General features: G+C 50.1%; 2 protein-coding genes across 5 annotated transcripts in view; one reads left to right on the top strand and one right to left on the bottom strand.

Annotated features, from left to right (window-relative positions):
- The first annotated feature begins 11,329 nt into the window (after window positions 1-11,329).
- FTH1 (ferritin heavy chain 1) lies at window positions 11,330-14,771 on the top strand. The gene is made up of 4 exons (XM_039552082.1): window positions 11,330-11,585; window positions 12,948-13,094; window positions 13,546-13,671; window positions 14,443-14,771. The coding sequence occupies exons 1-4, from the start codon at window positions 11,475-11,477 to the stop codon at window positions 14,599-14,601; spliced, it is 543 nt and encodes a 180-aa protein (XP_039408016.1). The 5' UTR covers window positions 11,330-11,474; the 3' UTR covers window positions 14,602-14,771.
- Window positions 14,772-14,947: 176 nt separating this feature from the next.
- The window catches only part of BEST1 (bestrophin 1), a 10,226-nt gene continuing 5,541 nt past the window's right edge, over window positions 14,948-19,632 (bottom strand). For all 4 annotated transcript variants that reach the window (XM_019293703.3, XM_010412580.4, XM_019293702.3 and 1 more), the window contains 4 exons: window positions 18,330-18,482; window positions 17,808-17,888; window positions 17,068-17,219; window positions 14,948-16,783 (listed from right to left, as the gene is read on the bottom strand). In XM_019293703.3, the coding sequence (XP_019149248.2) occupies window positions 15,604-16,783; window positions 17,068-17,219; window positions 17,808-17,888; window positions 18,330-18,482 (1,566 nt within the window). In that variant the 3' untranslated portion in view covers window positions 14,948-15,603. The remainder of the gene's footprint in view (window positions 16,784-17,067; window positions 17,220-17,807; window positions 17,889-18,329; window positions 18,483-19,632) is intronic.

The raw sequence follows: 19,632 nt of genomic DNA, 5'->3' as shown, positions 1-19,632 counted from the left end.
AGAGGTTCACTCTTTATCATCAGCTGTAACCCCTTCCTGGATGCAGGTGCTAATCCCTAAATATTCCTCAAAAGCGAGACATCCTCTTTCATTTTCCTCATCCCCAGTAGCCTCTAACACTAGAAAGAGACAGCTGTGATTTTCTTTGGCAGCACTGGAAAAATTTAGCAGGGAAGGATCGTAATACACTCACCCCATTTCTGATCCTCTTTCCCTGAGTGTCTATTTTTGGCTGCTCTCAGAAATCAATACCCCTGGACTGGCTCACCACCACAGAGCTCCTCTCATATTCCTAGAAGTGGAGCTGCCCTGTTGGAACGGGGGGTGGGAGTACAGACAGCATTAAATAAATCGAGGCAAAATACCTTGTACCACTGAAATTCCCAGGTGAGTGATCCTCTGTGCATTCACACCTTGCTTTTGCCACTGAAAATCAGATTTCACCTATTGTTTGGCTAATCTCATGTAAATAGTGAGGGAACATTTTTATTTATCTATTCCTAAATAGAAAGAATTCCTGAAATTCTTGATGTGCCTCCAAAAAAAAAGCTATTTTTTTCCTTAAGAAAAATCCAACTATACTATTAATGTGTGGATTGTTTTACTTGCAACGAAACCAGGGAAGATTTTCCCCTCTCTTTTTGGTTTTTTTTTGTTTTGTATGATGCTGCCAGATATGAAAATATGCAACATAAAAGAGGTTGTGAATTATTTCTTTTTCTCCTCTAAAATTAGCACCCACTTCTGAAATTCAGGTTGGGCTACGGTTCTGGCTTTAAAATTCCCAAGACTTTGGGAATCAAAAAAAGGTGCATTCGGTGTGTCAGTGCTACTTTCTCCTCCCTTTCCTCCATATTTTTTAATTCTTATACAAAAGATGGATTCATAGAATCAAGGCTCCTTGTGAAGAGACTTTGTCCTCTCTGTGGCCATGCTTTAAACACTTGGCTTTAAACGACTTTAAGCTCAAGGAGGGAAGGATTAGATTGGATATTGGGAAGAAATTTAACCCTTTGGGGGTGGTAAAAATCTGGTTGTTTATTAATCCCATTTTAGTCAGATTTGTATTATCTCACTCAGGGGTAACTACCTAAAATTTTGGAATTTATGCTGCTCATCCAGGCTTCCTTTGTCTGCCCTGCTGAGAATTTATCTTGGCATCAGCAGAAATGTGTATTAACTTTTGCAAAGTTAGGGTTAAATTATGTGCTTTTTCTTGGAAGGTTAAATTAATGCCCAGAATTCCTTTTTTAAGCAGACTGAGCCCAATTCAAATTCAAGTTTCCGGTAAAAAAGAAGCGTGAGGGAAATTGCTTGGAAAATCTAAAGATATTTGGGGGTTGAATGTTTAAAAGCAATGTTCATGGCTTGCTTTTCATCAGCTGCTTAAGAATTAATCAGCCTCAGGAAAGTAAACGCACAAAATATTTGTGAGAAATCCCAGAATCAGATGCGGCATTTAATTTTAAACTTGGAAAACTAAAAGCTTTTGTACAGGGAAAATACTCCCCTTGTTTGGCAGCCAGCTCTGCCATGCCCTCTACAGAGAAAGGATTATAATTTTTATATATTTTATCATATTTTTATGGCCTGTTCTGCTCTCACCAGTCATCTTTCAGGCCTGTTCTCATCCTGCTTTCTTGACAATTTCACCACTTTCATATATTCTCCCATTATCTCTTTTTGCCTCTAGACCACAAGCCCTTGTTCCCCTTCCCACAACATAAATTAGGTTTTTCTTTCTGCTTAATTTTGTTATGAAATGCTTGTTGGTGGTTATGGGGCTGGCAGTGTTACAAAACACACACATTGATATCGAGTTTGGCTTGCCCTGGGCTTCTTTTTCTTTTCTCTCACATATCCAAAGAACCCACAACTGACAAACTGGGAGAGCTGGGAATGTCCAGCCTGGAGAAGGAAAGGCTCCAGGGAAACCTTAGAGCCCCTTCCATTCAAAGGGGCTCAGGGAGAGCTGGAAATGGATTTTGGACAAGGGCCTCGAGTGACAGGACGAGAGGGAGTGATTTTAAATTGGCAGAGTGTGGGTTTAGATGGGATATTGGGAAGAAATTATTCCCTGTGAGGGTAACGAGGCACTGGAATGGATTTCCCCAGAGAAGCTGTGGCTGCCCCATCCCTGGAAGTGTTCCAGGCCAGGTTGGACGGGGCTCGGAGCAACCTGGGATAGTGGAAAGCGTCTCCTCCCATGGAATGTGATGGTCTTTAAGGTCCCTTCCGACCCAAACCAGTCTGTGATTCTGTTGATAATCAGGATTTTTTACAACGCTGGAAACGGTGAATTCTCAGAGGAAGCAAATGTTGTGTGTGTGCCTGTTCCTTATAAAACTGAAGACGCAATTTGACGCTTCTCTTGCAACATCCTGCGTTTGGCACAGGTTCCACTGAGATTATTTCAATGTGCCCTCCTCTTTACACAGCCCAGGGCACCGCCCTCCCTCATTCCCCCGCCTCAGGGGGCTTGGAAAGGAACAGCGCCCCACGGCCATGACACCCGCCCGCGCCTCCCGTGACGTCATCCCCCGCGACACCGATGCCCGATCCCCGCAGCGCTGCATCTCGGCAGCGTTGCGGGATGGCGGAAAACACCCTCCAGGTCCCCGAGTGTCCGTGAGGAAACAACAGTGCTGGAGCAGCCTCCGCCAAAGCGCGGAGAGGCCGCTGCTGAGCACCGCCCCGCCGTTCCGCCGCGCGGCGGGGACTACAACTCCCAGCGTGCCCCGGGGCAGCGGCGCACGGAGCGCGCAGGGCGGGCGCCCCCACGTGGCTCGGCCGGACCGGGACCCTCCGGGACAAACAGGGATAACTCGGGACAAACCGGAATAAACCGGGATAACCGCGGACAACCCGGCTGCCCCCCGCTCCACAGCCGTCCGGTACCACGGGCCTCGCCCAGGCTGCCTGGAGGGAGGCCGTGCTGAGTCTGGTGGCTGGGAACGGGGCGACGTGCTGCTGAGGGTTTCCTTCCCTCTCCCCTTCTCTTCCTTTTCTCCTCTCCCTTTCCCCTTCCCTCTTCTTCCGTCTCTTTCCCTCCCTTCTTCTCTTCTCCCTTCTCCCTTCCCTTCTCCCTTCCCTCCCTTTCCCTCCCCTTCCCTGTTCTGATGTTCCCTGTCTTGGAAAAGGCTGTAAAAGGTAAATGGCTCCAGATGCCTTTCCTTTCTCCCTCCACCCCTCTTCCAGCTCTCTGCCTGTCTCCTGACAGCCCAGGCCCGGGATTTTCCCTTGCATCTCTATTTCTCTTGGTTTTTATCCTCCCCTCTCCCCTTCCTTTCCCTTCCCCTCCCAGATCACAGTGAGCCTGAGGAGCTATGGGACACAGCAGGAAGATTCCCCCCTTTCCAGGCAGCCTCAGGCAGGCAGGTGAGGTGGAAGTGTCACTTGGAAGCGTGCTGGGAGTTGTGACCAGCCTCTCAGTGTGCTGCTTGTTGACCGTAATCTTAGTGCTGGAACACGATGGGAATGTTAACAAAGTTCCCGGAATCTTCATGGAGAGAGCTGTAAAGGACAGCATCCCTCACAGAGCAACTGAACTGAAATCACGCCTAATTAACCTTTCATTTATTCCCTGATTTATGGTATAACACAAGTTTTTGCAGGTGAAAAAAGGATGTTTTTAAAATGGATTATCTTAGTCTGGTTATTGTAGATAATCAGGCAAAGCACATTGTCTGAAAATGGAATGTTACCTCATTCTCAAGGAGGAGCATGAATAAAAGTCATGTGATGGTTGGGAAGAGATCCCACTCACTTCCCAATTCCTCGCCCTCGAGGTTTGGTTGCTTTTGGAGGTGCTGTTGCTCAATCCTGATCCTCGCACCTGATAGGAATGCAGGAACTGCCTGAAACAGAGACATCTGTCTGGTTAGGGCCGAGGGTCATCCAGGGAAAGGGGTAGAACTGTCTGGAAAAAAGTTTTACTTCTGGAAAAAGCCACTTCTGAAGGACCCGCAACAAGAAGAGAAAGTTTCCAGCCAATCTAAAGTAATGGTGGTGTCACTTTCTCTTCCTATTCCTCGGCCTCTTCTGTGCACTCTCACGCTAGATGTGGCTGTAAAAACACAGATTCTCAGTCCCCTTCCTCCTCCTTTTCCAGTCTCTGCAATTCCCAGCTGTGTTCCCATCCTTGTCACTGTGTGTGGCTGTGTTCTGTGACTCTGGGGCAGTTTAGGTTGAAATAAGTTTTGGAACTGCTCCTGGACTGAGCTGCTTTCCTGGCCTCTGGAACACAGCAAGAAGGGATTGAACCCTTCCCACCTGCGGAATTTTGTGGTGACAAAATTTTTCACCACAGCAAGGCTGGCAATTTGAAGGAGAAGGATTTCCAGCAGAAAAGTCTGGAAGTGGATGTTCTCTCCTTTCCCAGGCTGACAACCTCACTGTTCCTCTTGAAATGCTTATATTTATGTGGAGGGAAGTACAGCCTGGTGACTCCAGAGTAGATGAGAATAAACACAGGGGGGGAATAAAGTGGGAATTTCCTTGGGTGATTCCAGAGTACCTGAGAATAAACACAGGGGGGGGGATAAAGTGGGAATTGCCTTGGGTGACTCCAGAGTACCTGAGAATAAACACAGGGGGGGAATAAAGTGGGAATTGCCTTGGGTGATTCCAGAGTACCTGAGAATAAACACAGGGGGGGGATGAAGTGGGAATTGCCTTGGGTGATTCCAGAGTACCTGAGAATAAACACGGGGGGGGGGGATGAAGTGGGAATTGCCTTGGGTGATTCCAGAGTACCTGAGAATAAACACAGGGGGGGAATAAAGTGGGAATTGCCTTGGGTGACTCCAGAGTACCTGAGAATAAACACGGGCAGGGAATAAAGTGGGAATTGCCTTGGGTGACTCCAGAGTAGATGAGAATAAACACAGGCAGGAAATAAAGTCAGAATTACCTTTTCCAGGCAGAGTCCACTGCTAGTTAAACCTGGCTGAGGCAGGCGTGCAGGCACTCAGGAATTCCAATAAAAGCCTGGTAGCATTTTTTGTGTGGTCATGCTGAGCCTGCTGGTCTTGGTTGAACAAAGTTTCCTGGGTTAAGTAACAATGCTGCAATTCTGGCTTCTTTTTTCTTCCCAGTAAGAAACTCTGTTTTCCTTGCTGACCTCAAGAGATATCCTCGTGGTTTTGCATCCCGCTCCTCCCTCCCAGGCTGTTGTTTCAGCTGGTGTCAGCCCATTGCTCAACCTGCACCTCCTGACTGGAGAAATGCTTTGTCAGAGAACTGTTCCCTTCTGGGCCTGACTGAACATCCTCCCTGCTCCTCAGGGTCTTGGCATCTTGGCCAAATTCTCTGTGATCACGCTTTGCCCTCAAGTCACTGAGCTCCTTGTGACTCTGGAGCTTTCAGACCCATCCAGTGGCCAGGCAAGCCCTAGAAACTGGCCAAAAATGCTGTTTTCTGCCACGTTCATTGCCTGCAGAGACACACTAGGGGGTCAGCGGGGTGGCTGGAGACAGGGAAAAGAGACAAATGAGGTGTGAGGGTGTTTGTGTGAGGAATGCAGTCTCCCCTTTTTGGCTGTGGGATTATTTCAGCTGCCTTGCTCCGAGCCCGGTGTGGGTTGTGTCCCTTCTCAGAGGCTTTTGGAAGGAACCAAGAGCACGAAACACCGGGCAAGGAAGGGCCTGGCCTGTGCTAAGTAAGTGTGGAGTGGAAATCTTTTTTTTTTTTAACTTGTCAGACCGGAAAGTTCCTGATTTGAGTTTCAGTCTTGGTCATCGCTGCCTATTTAGACAGGTTTGTGGTCATGCATGACTGGGCAAGCTACTCATAGAGCAACTGGGTGGAAGATTCCTTAGGCCAGGCAGAGCATTCCTCTGGCTGCTGTCTGAGGGGAGTCTGAGGGCTTTGCCTCCACAGCTTTTCATGGGAGCATCTTCTCAGGACACTGACCACAAGCCCGGATAGCCAAGGTGGTCTGCCCGGGGTTGAGGGTTCTGCCCAGCCCAGCAGAGCATCTGAAACAGCCACATGTGATTGCTGAGGGGTTCCCGTGGCTGCCCTTCCCTGTTATCTCCCTGTCCCACCGACTGGGTGGCCTCTGTGTCACTGCTTTATTGCCTGCTGGAACGCTGATATCTGTGGGCATGGCCCAACATCTGCTGAGCCAAACACAACGACTTCATCGTGGTCCCCATATTTATGGGTGTCGCAGCCACTTCTTGCCCCAACAGAGACAATTTTCCCTGTTTTATTTCTCTCTCTGTGCCCTCCCCCCCAGTTTGTTCAGTGTGCAGGGAAAGCACCACTGGGTTGCTTCCCTGCCTTGAGGAAGGAGTTGTGTCCAGCTCATCCAGAGGTGACTCTGCAGGGACAACACTCCACACTTCAGCACTGCCTGGCTGCTCCACAAGCAGCACACAGAGGATTAGGCCCAACTTGAGCCCCTTGAGCAGCTTTTCAGTATTTTTACCTTGATGCCAAAGGCCTGAGCGTGGCTTAGGAGGAAGTTACACCCAGCAGGAAAGGTGGACAGGGGTGTGGAACCTGTGGAGTTGTGGCTGCACCTCTGCATGAACCACAGGGGTGTTTTCACAACACAGCACAGCAGGAACCAGCTTTTCCCAGAGAAACCTCTCCCTGTGCCTCACCTCTGCTGAGAACATCCCTCACATCAATTTAATCCCTTCACTTCCTCTGAATAAGCCATGAAATGAGTTCCTGGAGAGACCTGCTCAGCAGTTTGGGGGTGCCCCTCCGCCCATCCTGCCCGACAGAGATCAGCCATGGGCCACTGCTTGTTTTTGTGGTGTTTTATCAGGCTGCTGCATGTCCTTTAACTGCCAGCTCCTTGTAAAAGCTTGTTTCTTCTCCTCATGCTTGAAAGCGTTTGCTGCTCGTCCCTTTTTGGGTGGCTGAGTATAAAAGCAGCCTCCTCTGGGAGTTTTAGTGTCTGCTCAAACTGCACTAAATCCAAGGAACACCTTTGTGCATCCTCACAAAATTACCTGATGGCCTCAGGGGGGGACAAACCTGTTTGTCTCTTTGATTCCCAAGTAAAACCTCTTTAGAAAACAACATTTCACCCGTGCATCCAGAATTGAAAGCTGCCTGGTGATCCATGAGGGCTTGAACACTCACCAGTGTTTTCCAGGGGATTTCACGCTAGGAAGGAGGTGATTTTTGTGGTGTATTGAGAAATTTCCCCGTACTTGTTGACTGTAGATGGGTGGTCTATTTGCAATTTTTGTACAGTATTTGAAGAAAAAGTTCAATACAACAGAAACAGGGGACAGGAACGATCCCCACCCCCTTGTTTTTAACACACTGTAAATCTGAGAAGGGGGGCAAAAGCGTGGATGGCACCATGGGAGGATCATGACAGTAGAGCAAATGTTGTGGATTGTGGCCTGTGCTGAAATGTCAACATCAAACTTATTGTGGCTTTTGCAGCTTGGCAAATCTCTGTTGTGAAAGCTCCTGTCCGTGCATCGGGGGCACAGGCTGCCTTTGGAAGCAGGGCTGGAGCTTTTCCCTCACAGATAATGGAGCCAGTCTGGAAATTAGTTTTAAAAAAGGGTGATGCATCCAAGTAAATTCACCAGATCCTGCTTGTGCCCATGCCGACAGAATTGCTGTGTTATTAACATTGTTCTTCCTCACTCTCTTGGCTCTAAGTGTATTTTTACAAGGCTTGTAAAAGAAATAAAAATAAATTGAAGAGTAATCTGGGCAAACTAGGGAATTGCAATGTCCTACAGCATTTTGTTTAGACTGTGTGTAAAAATACTCCAGAGAGAAAAAATCCTGTATCACAACTTAAAAAAAGTTTGTCTGTCTAAAGAGGGTTTTGTATTCCTGGTCTACAAAATCCTGTAGTACAAGCTCATACAGATTATTCTGTGTTTGGGACTTTTTTCCTGTATTAAAACAGCTTTGTGTTCAGTCTCCAAAGCAAATTTCCCGGCAGAACTCCAAACATCCTTTGTCTGTCTCCCTTTAGAGAGTGTTTCCAGGAACCAGCAGCTCTGTGTACCCCAGTCATTTGCATTCTGTGCTCTAAAGTACCCAGTGGAAACTTGCTGCCTAAATCAAAATGGAAAAATTCGGGCACCTAAAAGAAACAAACTGAAAAGTTTGCACCGAGTGTTTTGCCCAAGGAGCTATAAGAAGGAGTTTTCGGTTAAGCTCCCGGAGCAAGTGGAGCCCAGATGTTTCTAGTAAACAGCTTTCAAAACTCGCAGTTGAGACCAGTGTCAAATTTCCAGACACATGATCAACCTTGGAGCCAAGTTTAGAGTTGCTTTTGTGTTTACATAAAGCCTGGAAGCCGAATGACATGGAGGGTTGTGGATGGAGTCGAGGTTCTCCATAACAAATATTTGACTGGATGCAATTTCTCTTATTTACAGGACTTTGAGCTTTTTTTTTTTTTTTTTTTTTTTTTTGGGGGGGGGGCGGTGTGCAAAAAAAGGTTACTGTATTTTTGTTGATTTTACATTTGAGGCATATTCAGCACTTTCTTGCTTACTGGAATTGGAACAGTTGTTGATTTTTAACTGGGATCTGTTATTATTCTGGCCATTGAACCAGCATGGCAAAATCAAGCGTTTTAAAGCTAGAGGTGAACCATTTCTACAGGTGAGAAATGAAATTTGTGCATTCCTGGGCATTCTGGCTCTCTCTCTGCTCACACCAAGGCAGCCCTCTTGCTGAAGGTCTAACTGGATGCCTAAACCACATGCCAAGGTTTTTGCTCAGGGACTGTATCAGCAAAAATCTGTCTCAGAATTTACTTTGGGCAAATACTGTCCAGCATTTGTTTAGGAGTCCGGTTTTCTGCCCATTTGGAAGGGTCATGCACCAGAAGGGCACAGGTAGAATCAGGATAAATGATATTAAAGTGGGACTTTAGGAGTCATGGAAACTTTCCCTTTGGGTATATCTTGATCTCTGACCTAATAACCTTCTATATCATATGCAGACACTCACCAAAGAAGCTCTGATTATTTTTGCATGCTTAAAGCTCAGCTTTACTATCCCTAAATTGGCAGATTCTGGGGTCTGTGCCCTGTATACAGTAGCTAAGCTGTAAACAACAAGAGAGCTTGCTCCATTGTTCCTGATGGGATATCATCCAAGGGAAAACAGGGGTTGTCTTCAACAATTTCAAGCTTGTGTAGGCAGACAATACACTGATTTTGCCTGTGGGCAGCATGAACATGCCTCTACTTCAGCCCAAGAAAGCAGCTGAGAGGGACATGAATTCAAAATCCACACAGGCCACCACCGAGAGGATGGGGCAGGCCCCAGGCAGCTGGGAATGTTGGGGGATAAAAAGGTACTAAAATAAGAGAAGAATTTCTTCCTAAACAGTATAAAGAATTTTTCCTAAAGAACTTTACAGGCATTCCTGGGAAGATGCCTGCTAAAAGCATCACCTTACTCAGGCTGGGCTTTCCATCAAGTGACATTCACATTTAGGAAGGAATCCTTCCCTGTGAGGGTGGGCAGGCCCTGGCACAGGGTGCCCAGCGAAGCTGTGGCTGCCCCTGGATCCCTGGCAGTGTCCAAGGCCAGGCTGGACGGGGCTTGGAGCAACCTGGGATAGTGGAAGGTGTCCCTGCCCCTGGCAGGGGTTGGAATGAGATGATGTTTAAGGTCTCTTCCAACCCAAACCATTCAGGGATTTTATTTTAAATGCATTTTCATGAAGAGCAGCACAAGATAAAAGGACGCCAGAACCGAGCCATGAGGAATTGACATGAAGTAAATTCGAAATTAAAACAGTAATTTGAGACAGGAAAGATCTGGGAATGGCTGAACCTAATCCCGTATGAGAGCAGAGTGGTGAATTCTTCACCTTGGTCACCAAGACATGACCCCCACGGCTGTGCAACCCCGTGTTCCCTCTGCTGCCCACGTAAATCTGCTGTCATCGAACACAATGTGCATTGTGCAACTCCAAAAAGCAGAATTTGGGACTTCCCTAATCCTACTGACATGCAATCATGGGTGACATAGACTGTCCGAGCTGCAGAGGAAATATTCCTATTGCAAACTTTGCAATTATGGAGCTTCGTTTGATGTTCCTGTTGTGAAGACACTCCACTGTGAACACGCTAATAAAGAAAAAAAAAATTTAAAAAAGAGTCTGCCCAGCAGCTACCACTTTTTTTTTTTTTTTTTTTTTTTTTTTTTTTTTTTTTTTACATAAGCATTTATGTGGGAGGAGAACAGGAGATTTGAAATGTACCTGGCAGCCTGCTGAAGCATAGGTATGACCCACGTTATCTTACAGATCTTAATTACTTGTGATGGTTAACCGACAGGAGCAGCAGAAAACCCTGAAACAAAGGGAGGCCGAGGCTCCCTGTTCCCTCAGGGCATTTGGAGTGTCTGGAAAAGTGCTCTTGGTGCTGCCCTTTACCCACACACAGGCACTTGTGCAGTCACGCGTGGGACATCCCACAGTGCCGGGAAGGGTCAAAGATCAGGTAAAAATGTGTACAAAGAACTGGTGAGAGGAAAAAAAAAATTAATCTGAGTTTACGGTCTCAAAACATACAGGAAAAAATATTTCATCTGAGTTTACAGGCTCATTACGTAGAGGAAAAAATATTTCTTCTCAGTTTACAGGCTCAGTAAATTGTATTTCTGATGGATTTCAGCAGGAACATTGGCTTGGGAAAACCAGGATTGAACATAGGCTTGGGAAAAGCCAAGATTGGGGAGTTCAGTGCTATGGGATGATCTCAGTTTAAGCAGTTTCTAGTCCCTTGTAATTTGGTTAAAACTTAGGAAAGCAGAAATGAAGACTCCAGAGCTTGTTGTAAACCCATGACTGAACTGCCTGACTGAAGAACCCGATGTTTATTGAAAATAAATGATGGCACACACTGAGCGACGGGGATAGCACTAAAACCAGCCGAAACAGTCATCTCATTACCAACAAGCTCAGTTTTTGACGGTTGGCCTTCTTTTTTTTTGGATTTGACTTGGATTTTAGCAACTTTTTCCTCTCACGGAGAGCGCGGTCAGGCATCGGCACAGACCGCCGGGGGCAGTCCCCGGAAGGGGGTGTAGTATGCAGGATGTCGGACACGCTTTGGCGGCGGGCTCGGCAGAGCGCTTGAGGGGAAATGGCCGGATTTGGTGACTTCTGGGGGGATTTTCCAAGGTGGGCCATTCCCTGAGGGACGGCGCGCGGCGCGGCGGGAAACGGGGGCGCGCGGGCCCGGCCCCCCGGCGGGCGTGGCCTGGCGGGTGCTGAGTCACGCCGGGCCAGCAGAAGGGCGCCGGGATGCCCCGCCCCGCCGTGGGGCGTGGCCTGGCGCGCGCCGCTATAAAAGGGACGTCGGCAGGCGGGTGGCCCTCAGAGCGCGTCAGCGGCGGAGCGAAGCGGGTTCCTGCGTCAACAGTGCTTGGACGGAACCGGCCGCGCTCGGGCCCGCTGCCCCCTCCATCACCACCGCCCGCACGGTCACCGCAACATCCACCGGAGCACCCCAGCCATGGCAGCGCCCCCCTCTCAGGTGCGCCAGAACTACCACCAGGACTGCGAGGCCGCCGTCAACCGCCAGATTAACCTGGAGCTCTACGCGTCCTACGTGTACCTCAGCATGGTGAGGGCAGCGGGCGCGGCGGGGTGAGGGAAGGGCCCTGCGAGGGATAAAGGGGCTGCACGAGGGCCTGGCCCCGGCGGGGGGTTCCTGGGTGCCGGGCGGTGCCTGCGGGCCCAGCTCCTCCTCCTCCTTTTTCTCCACCTCCTCCTCCCCCCGCCGCTTCCAGGCCCGGCGGGGCCGTCCCCTGGGTGTAGTGAGGCCTTTTATCTCGCCTGCTCCGCGGGCCCGCGGCCGTTGCCCTTGGCGGCCCCGTTATCAGCCCCGCTCAGCGCCTTGCCGGCGGCTCTGCCCTTGGGGCCGGGCTGGGTAGCGGGAGGCGCCGAACGAGGCGCTTGGCACCTTTCCCGCAGGAGTGCTCTCCTCCCAGGCACGGGTTTTCCTCCAGGAATCGGTAGGAATCCACGGTTTCCTTGGGCCCTGTGTTTACATGTCTTCTTTGGCCCGAGGCGCCCGTTTTAGCCGTCCCCTGACCTCTGTGCAGCAATCCTGGTGCTGTGGGCGCGCTGAGACACTGAAACTTCCTAGTGACACTGTGCTGTGTTGTGGCACGAATTCTGCAGCTTTTTTTTCTGTGTTAATTTGTTTCTGAGCCCTGTTTTGAGCTTGTGTTGGTGGGTGATAGTGGTACACAAGCACCAGTGTCTTGCCTTGAACCTCCAGGCCGCTGGGTTAAGAGCAGAGAATTCTGTAGAAGGTTGGTAAATAACTGGCAGTTGATACAGAACTTACCATTGAATCCTGGTAATGGCTCTTACCAAGGAATAAACAAGCTGTGTGATGGCTTCTAAGTGCTGTTACAGGGGTTTTTTTGGTTTTCAGAAAAGTATTTGCTGTTGAATTCATATTTTAGTTCCATTTATCTCTTGTGTTTTAAATGTGACATTTTTCTTTCCCCCCAGAAGTAGAAAGTGTATTCCTTAGTCTAATCCCTGGAAAGCCTAGGGAAGCAAGAGAGCTTTATTGCTAAGTACCTAAAAGTTCTTGGCTTACCCTTACCTGGTGTTGCAGGGCATGACCCTGACTTGCAATGTGATCATTGTAAACAAGCTCGGGCAAACAAGGGGAAGATTTCTCCTTGATAAAGGCTTTTCAAGGCTGCCATTTCGTGGTGCTCAGAAGAGGTGTCTGTGGGGCATCAGGTTTTGGTGGTTTTTGTTTTGTTGGTATCTTCAGAGCTGAGCCAAGGACACAAACACCATTTATTCGTGCCCTTGGTAGGGATACAGGTTAAAATTTAATCCTTGCTGGAAAAATTGAATCATACTAAGGGGAGAGTTGTTCCACACTGCCTTGCTGGCCTGGGCTTGGACCACAGCCATCCTGAAGCAGGGGTTTTGAGCCTGTGAACTCTTTATTTTTCAGTCCTACTATTTTGACCGGGATGATGTGGCCCTGAAAAACTTTGCCAAGTACTTCCTGCATCAGTCCCACGAGGAGCGGGAGCACGCTGAGAAGCTGATGAAGCTGCAAAACCAGAGGGGCGGGCGCATCTTCCTGCAGGACATCAAGGTGAGCTGGGGGCTGTCCCCAGCTGGAAAGGGATGAATTTTCCTCTGGGTTCTCCACAGAAAGAGCAGCAGCTGACACTGGAGAGGCACAGTCATTTGAGATGTGTAGTAATTTGATGATTTGTTCAGGTTGACTAATAAAAAAGTACTTATTGTGTAAGGAGAGGGTGCTGAGCCCTGGTTTATTTGCTGTGGGTTGAGGGCAGAACCAGAAGACAACTGGTTCCTCACCATCATTTAATTTACCAGTAGAAGGGCTCTGTGCTGTGTTTGGAGAAGTGGGACTTTGAGGGTTCACTCAGTTCTATTCCCAGGGTGCACTTCACATTTTTGACTTCACATAAGTGCCTAAACTTGGTCTAAAACAAGGCTTTGAGAGTGATCTAAAGGCTCTCTACCCTGCTGGTCTGTGGGTTCTTACAGAAAACATGTCCTGTGCTTTCCCCTTGCAGAAGCCAGACCGTGATGACTGGGAGAATGGCCTGACTGCCATGGAGTGTGCCCTGCACCTGGAGAAAAACGTGAACCAGTCACTGCTAGAACTGCACAAATTGGCGACCGAAAAGAACGACCCACACGTAAGTGCATGCTGAGGATCAGTGTGGCTGTGCAAGGATGTCTTTTACTTGTGTGTGTCCCTGATGCTGTTACAGGTGAAAAAAGGTGTGAACCAGGGGTGCAGCCCTCACAAAGCCCTTTGGTGGGGTTACTGCTGTCTTTCCAGGAAGATTTTTAAGGTGGCAGGGACCTGCTTTGTTCCCTCTGAAGTGTGTCTGTGAGCAGTCTCTATGGAGACTGTTTCTGAGGGCGTTGCGTTCCATCTTTTTAAGGCTTTTTGTCACGAGCCTTTTTTGCCACAAAATTCTGGAGTTGCTTTGGGATATTAAAAGCCCTGATGTTTCAGAACAGTGTTTGAAAACACAGGATTCTTTGTAGATGGAAGTTTTTGGCAAGGCTGGGTTGAGACTGCTTAGTATCAGGAAGAGATTATTAATATGTGTGAGAATCCAAGCACTCTTGGGACTGTCCTGCTTAAGTTAGAGGGACTTCTTAAAACCAGAGGTGTAAATCCCCACTGCTGTGAGTTTGCTGTGCAGTGGGAGAGTCTAAATCTGTTCAGGAGCTTGGCTAATGCTTCCTGCAGTGAGGAGGAGAGGCTTCCTGAGCTGCCTGGCTCCGCAGGGTTCTGGAGTGAGTGAGCCTACGTAAGCCTGGCTTGCTTTGATCTTGCTCTGAAACAAAACTAGATGCTGCTTCCTCTCAGCTTGAAAATCCTGCATCCTTTCCTTTCCCTAGCGAGCCTCGGTAGCATTTCAGGCCTGAATTTAAACCTCTGGTCTCCCTTGCAGTTGTGTGACTTCATTGAGACCCATTACCTGGATGAGCAGGTGAAAGCCATCAAGGAGCTGGGTGACCATGTGACCAACCTGCGGAAGATGGGGGCCCCCAAATACGGCATGGCAGAGTATCTCTTCGACAAGCACACCCTCGGGGACTGTGACAGCTGAAGCCTTGCCAAGAGCCATGCTGTGGGTTTCAGTGGGACTCCTACTTACTGTCCAGCCGTGCATGCAGCTTCAGCTACCTAGATAAACAGTTCCATACTCTGTACCAAATATCCCCCTTTCTCTTCGTGTTTTATGTACTGCCCTCCAGCCAATAAAGTGACTTGGTTCCAGCTGGCTTTTCCTGTTGAGTTTGGAAGGAGAGCAGGCAGCTGTAGTGAAGGCAGTGGGAAGTCAATGTGTTGTGTGACATAGGGGATTTGCAGCTGCTGCTGAAGGCAGAAGTAGGAAAAGCTCTGCTTTCTTTAAATTCCTTGCAGGGAACTAAAATGAGGAAATGAAACCGAGGTCCTGGGCTTGAGCCTTGCTTTTATTTTCTGAGGGTGGGCAGTAAAAATCAGCTGAGTGGTGTCTGCTGCCGTCCATCCTTCTCTGAGCACTGTCAAATCTGTGGCAGGGGGGATGTGGAATTTCAGAAGGAAGCAATGTGCTGGGCAGATGCTGCAGCTGCCTGTGCTGGTAGGCCCTTACCCTGCCTTACTCCAGTACTTTCCCAGTACTGGAAAACACCAGCCAGACAGGACTGGCAGAAGCACTGTGGGTCTGCATCACAAGTGATGGGACTTGCTTCAGTCCCTTACTTTTCCCTGGAGTATCTTGTTAGGAGTGCAAGTCCTGCCTGAGACTTGGAAGCTCAAGTTCTCATTCTTGCTGTGATGAGGAGGGGAAATATCTGCATCACCTGTGCTCCTGTTCTGGGCTACACCTGGCTGGTCAGGCTGGTACCTGCAGTATTTAACACTCAAAGTCTTGTTCTTTTGCTACAGATTGGGTTTTTTGGTGCTTTTGTTCTTGTTGCAACACGAGTTGTTCCTGCTGAGGCCAGGAGCAGCGTGTCCTTAGTGCTGGTTTTAGCCCAGGCCGGGCTCCAGCTGCATGTCCAGCACTTCTGTTTGGGTGAGTGCCAGGATAAGGCAGGTATCCCATGGATCCATGGGGTCCCCTTTAGCTGTACTGGTCCATCTGCTCCTCCCCTGGGCTTTCACTGGCCTCCAGGATCACCTCCATCAGCCCCACGTAGTCACCCTCGGCTAGGGAGATTCCAGAGTCATTGGGGGATGGACTCTCTGCTCTCCTGGGCTCTTTTGGAGCTGGGGGGTTAGTGCTTCCATTCCCAGTGTCTCTCATGTTCCTGGAAACCTCTGGGTGCTGGTCTGGAGCACTGGCTGCATCTTCCAAACTCAGGCTGTGAGCCTCGGGGCCCAGGTTCCCCTTGTGGGACCTTTCCAGCGCTGGAGAGGTGACTGGAGTGAAGGAGAAGCAGAGGGAGGCGCTGCCTCCGGGGGTTTTGTTACTGGGGGTGTGAAAGGCACTGGAATGCTCTGAATTGGGAGTGGCTGAGGCCGTGCTCTCCAGGTTTAGCCAGGGTGGGTGCGAGGCTTTGGAGCTCTTCAGATTCTTGAAGCTGCCTTGTTTCTCGTGCTCGGGGGACTCTGCCAGGAAGGGGAATTTTGGGCTGTTGGATGCTGTGGACCGTGCTCCTGGGCTTCCCGTGGTGGCAGCTTCCCTGGAGCTGCTCTTTCCTTCTTCTACTGTCACAGCCATGAAATCAGGACCTCTGCTCCGCTCCGTGGGCCAAACAAAGGTTTCTCTTGCAGCAGAGCCCAGGGAGCTCTGACTCTTGTCCACATCGCTGGCCCTGGAAGGGGAGCTGTTGACGATGACATCCCGAAGGGAAGTGGAGCACGCAGCGATGCTGGAGAGTGCCGGCGGCTTCTTGCGCCCTTGGCGGCGGGAAGGGAAAATCATGGGGATGGAGCTGATGGGTGTCTGTGGAGCGCTGTAGAACCCAGGCCTCTCATAGAAGGGGGTGGACATGAAGGCATCAAACTCCCTCAGTTTTCCCTCTTCGCTGTCCCACTGCTCCTGGGAGTCTCCCCTTGGCTGATTGATGCCACAAGGGCTTCCAGACTTCCCCATGTCCTGGTAGGTATAATGGGAGAAGGGTGACGCGGGATCTCCTCGCCGGCGCAGCAGGTTCATCCGGGAAGAGGACCTGGAGAAGCTCGGGGACTGGACACCCAGGAGGCGGCCCAGGTGTCCCAGCAAGGGAGTGGAGTGGTTGGCCTCCTCGTTCTCTTTAATCTGCTCCAGGGGCTGGAACTCCATCTCTTCCTTCTGCATGCTGGGAAAGGCAAAGCAGGCTGTTACGCAGCCACACAGTGGGGGGGGATCTGGAGAGGCTGGCAGCACTGGGAATGCTGCTGCCAGTGGCGAGCCTCTCCCTGTATTGCCATTAGCCCCCCAAAAGAGGGATGCTCATCCACAGGTGAGTGGGGGAGAGAGGTCAAATTTATCCTCTTCCATGGAGGATGTTGGCTTGTTGTGGACAAACCTAAAAGCTCCTCAAGTGTAATGTCCTGCACAAGACCCGATCCAGGTGTTGCCACACTTTGTCCCTGCGCTCACCTGATGTCAAAAGTGGAGCCCAGGAAGGATGGGCGCTTGTACTCGGCAGTGGCTGCGGTGTAGGGTGGCTGGGGATCGGGCTCGTTCCAGTACAGATCCTTCTCCAGAATGGGTAAATCCTGGTGCATCTCATCCACTGCCATGAGGGAGACCTGTGGAGGACAGCAGGAATGTCACACGGGGTGAGCAGCTTTTTGCGTGCCTGTTATCCGGGGTACAAAGGAACGCAGAGCTGGAGGAAGTGGTGCAGCACGGAACCCAGGCAAGTGGCTGGGGTTGCTGTGGTTTCCTGTCACTTGGGTTGTTTCTCACGCAGAGATTTGATTAATTGGAAGGAATATGCTGCTGAAGGAGACAGGAAAGCAACAGGCTCGCTAGGACAGAAGGGCTGGAGGTGTGGAGTTACTGCATGGCAGAAAGCAGATGAGGCAGTTTTAGATGGATGCAGGGTAGGAAAGCCCAGGAGAGGCAGGAATCACGTGTCATTCCAAGGCAGCTGAGGCCTGAAACGAGCAGCCTGGATCCATCCCATGTCCCAGAGCATGGACCGAAGCTGCAGTCACCCTCTGTGTACAAAGATATGCCAGAAGCCCCAAATTCCCTCGTGTGGATTGGGGGGGATCTCTCCCATCGCAGGCAGGGAGGTGGGGGCAGAGGTGTTGCAGGAGAATTTGGTCACTGTCCTGCCTTGGTGTTCCTCTTCAGGTGAGGCTCACCTGGAGGACCTTCCCCCCCTTTACCTGCAGGTTCCTGTCGATGAGCCAGTTGGTTTCAAAGTCATCGTCGTCCTCCCCAAAAGGGTTGATGAGCTGCTCGGCCACCTGCATGTGGAGAGCACACAGCACAGGTCACCACTGTCATCCCTGCCCCCTTCCCTGCAAGGAGAAGTCAGGCGTGATGTCCCTTGAATTCCAAGCCATGTTTTCCCTCCCAAAAGGGGGGGTGGGTTAAAAGTGGAGGCATCCCAGGGGCTGGGAGACACTGGAATTTATAATAACTCCCCTGTGCTCACACAGCCCTCCTGCAACTTCAGGAGCTCCTTTTTTCCCTCTAGTCAGGATCAAAGCCTAGGAAAAGTGCAGCTGGTGTCCAGAATGAGACACTGGGAAAATTAGAAAGTCCTGGCACTTCCCTCAGCCCCTCTTGGCTTACTGTTGTTGCCCATAGATCAAAGAACACAGCTGAGTTCCTGGTAAGCTCGCTCTGGGAAGAACCCTTGGCCGGGTCAGATTCCAGCTCCAGCCATGCTTTCTTGGACTTACCTTTAACCAGCCAGCGTAGAAGAAGAATTGCAAAAACGTAAAGACAGGCACGAAGAGATCCAGCTCATGGCCAGGATATGCTTTCTCTGGATCCAGGAATTGCCTCCCGATCAGACAGGCCAGGAAGAAGCTGTAAACAGCCACGGTCACCACCTGGGAAGGATGCCAAGGGACACACCAGGGCAGCGTGAGTTCCCAGCATCTCCCTGCAGTTCCACCCCACACAGCTCCAAAGGCAGGCTCTGTAGCCTCGGGAAAGCCCTGGATTCAGTTCTGACAGGCTTTTTGCAGGAGGATGCATTTCCATGCAGAAAGCTACAGGCATTCCCTTTTCCCTCCAGCTTTTACGTACGCTGGGTGCCATTCCATGCTGTCCCTGGAATGACATCTGTGCAGGTGTCACAGGCCAGTGGCAGCAGCAAGCACATGACATCCTGGATGGGCTGGAAGCTGTCTCATGGCTCAGTCCGTGCTGGCAGAGTGCTTCCAAGTCCGGGAAGGGAACCCTGGCATTGCTATTTGCTCCTTCCTTCCTGCTCCTCATGCTGAGCTTTTATTAATATTTTCCTGCCTGTATTTCAGGCTATGCTGAGCTTTGTACTTTTCCCTGTCACCACAGGACTGAGCTTCCCCTTTTCAAGTTAAAAGTAACCAAGGTTCTCACGTGGTCCCTTGATGCAAACAAGGGGGTTCGAAACAGGAATACACTTTCCCAATGTGTTCCTCATTAACCTCTGGTGCTGCCAGAGGAGGAGCAGCAGCAGCTCCTGTTTCATGGTGAAGGGCATCCCTGTTATCTGAGCAGCTGGATTGCAGGAGACAAAGGAGCAAGGTGTGGTGCCAAAGTGTCTGCCTGGGCTGGTAAACAGCTGAGTGCACACCTGGCACAACCTTCCCGGGATCTTGCCCAGGATGTGATCCCTGCAAGGCGGTGCAGGGAGTGGGTCTGTGTTTTCCACGTGGATTTGTTACCCCTGGACAGAGGTTGTTTCTGGAGAGGTGGGTGTGTCTGAGTTAGGGAAAGGAGGCTGGGCTGGGTGTGTGCTGAGGTACCTACGAAGAGAGATGACATATGCAGGTGGGGGTGAGGGATTCAAGAGTATCCTGCATTTTCCATAGGTGAGGCAGGTATGGAGCACTTCTACAAAGACAGGCTGAGAGAGCTGGGGTTGTTCAGCCTGGAGATGAGAAGGTTTTGGGGAGGCTGTGGCCTTCCAGTACCTTAAGGAGGGAGCTTATGGAAAGGAGGGAGAGGGACTTTTTACACAGGCAGATAGTGACAGCACAAGGAACAATGGTTTTA

Source organism: Corvus cornix, chromosome 5 (assembly GCF_000738735.6).
Source record: "Corvus cornix cornix isolate S_Up_H32 chromosome 5, ASM73873v5, whole genome shotgun sequence".
Classification (NCBI taxonomy): Eukaryota; Metazoa; Chordata; class Aves; order Passeriformes; family Corvidae; genus Corvus; species Corvus cornix.
The sequence above is the reverse complement of the archived record's forward strand: the minus strand, read 5'-3'. Positions and strand labels throughout refer to the sequence as shown.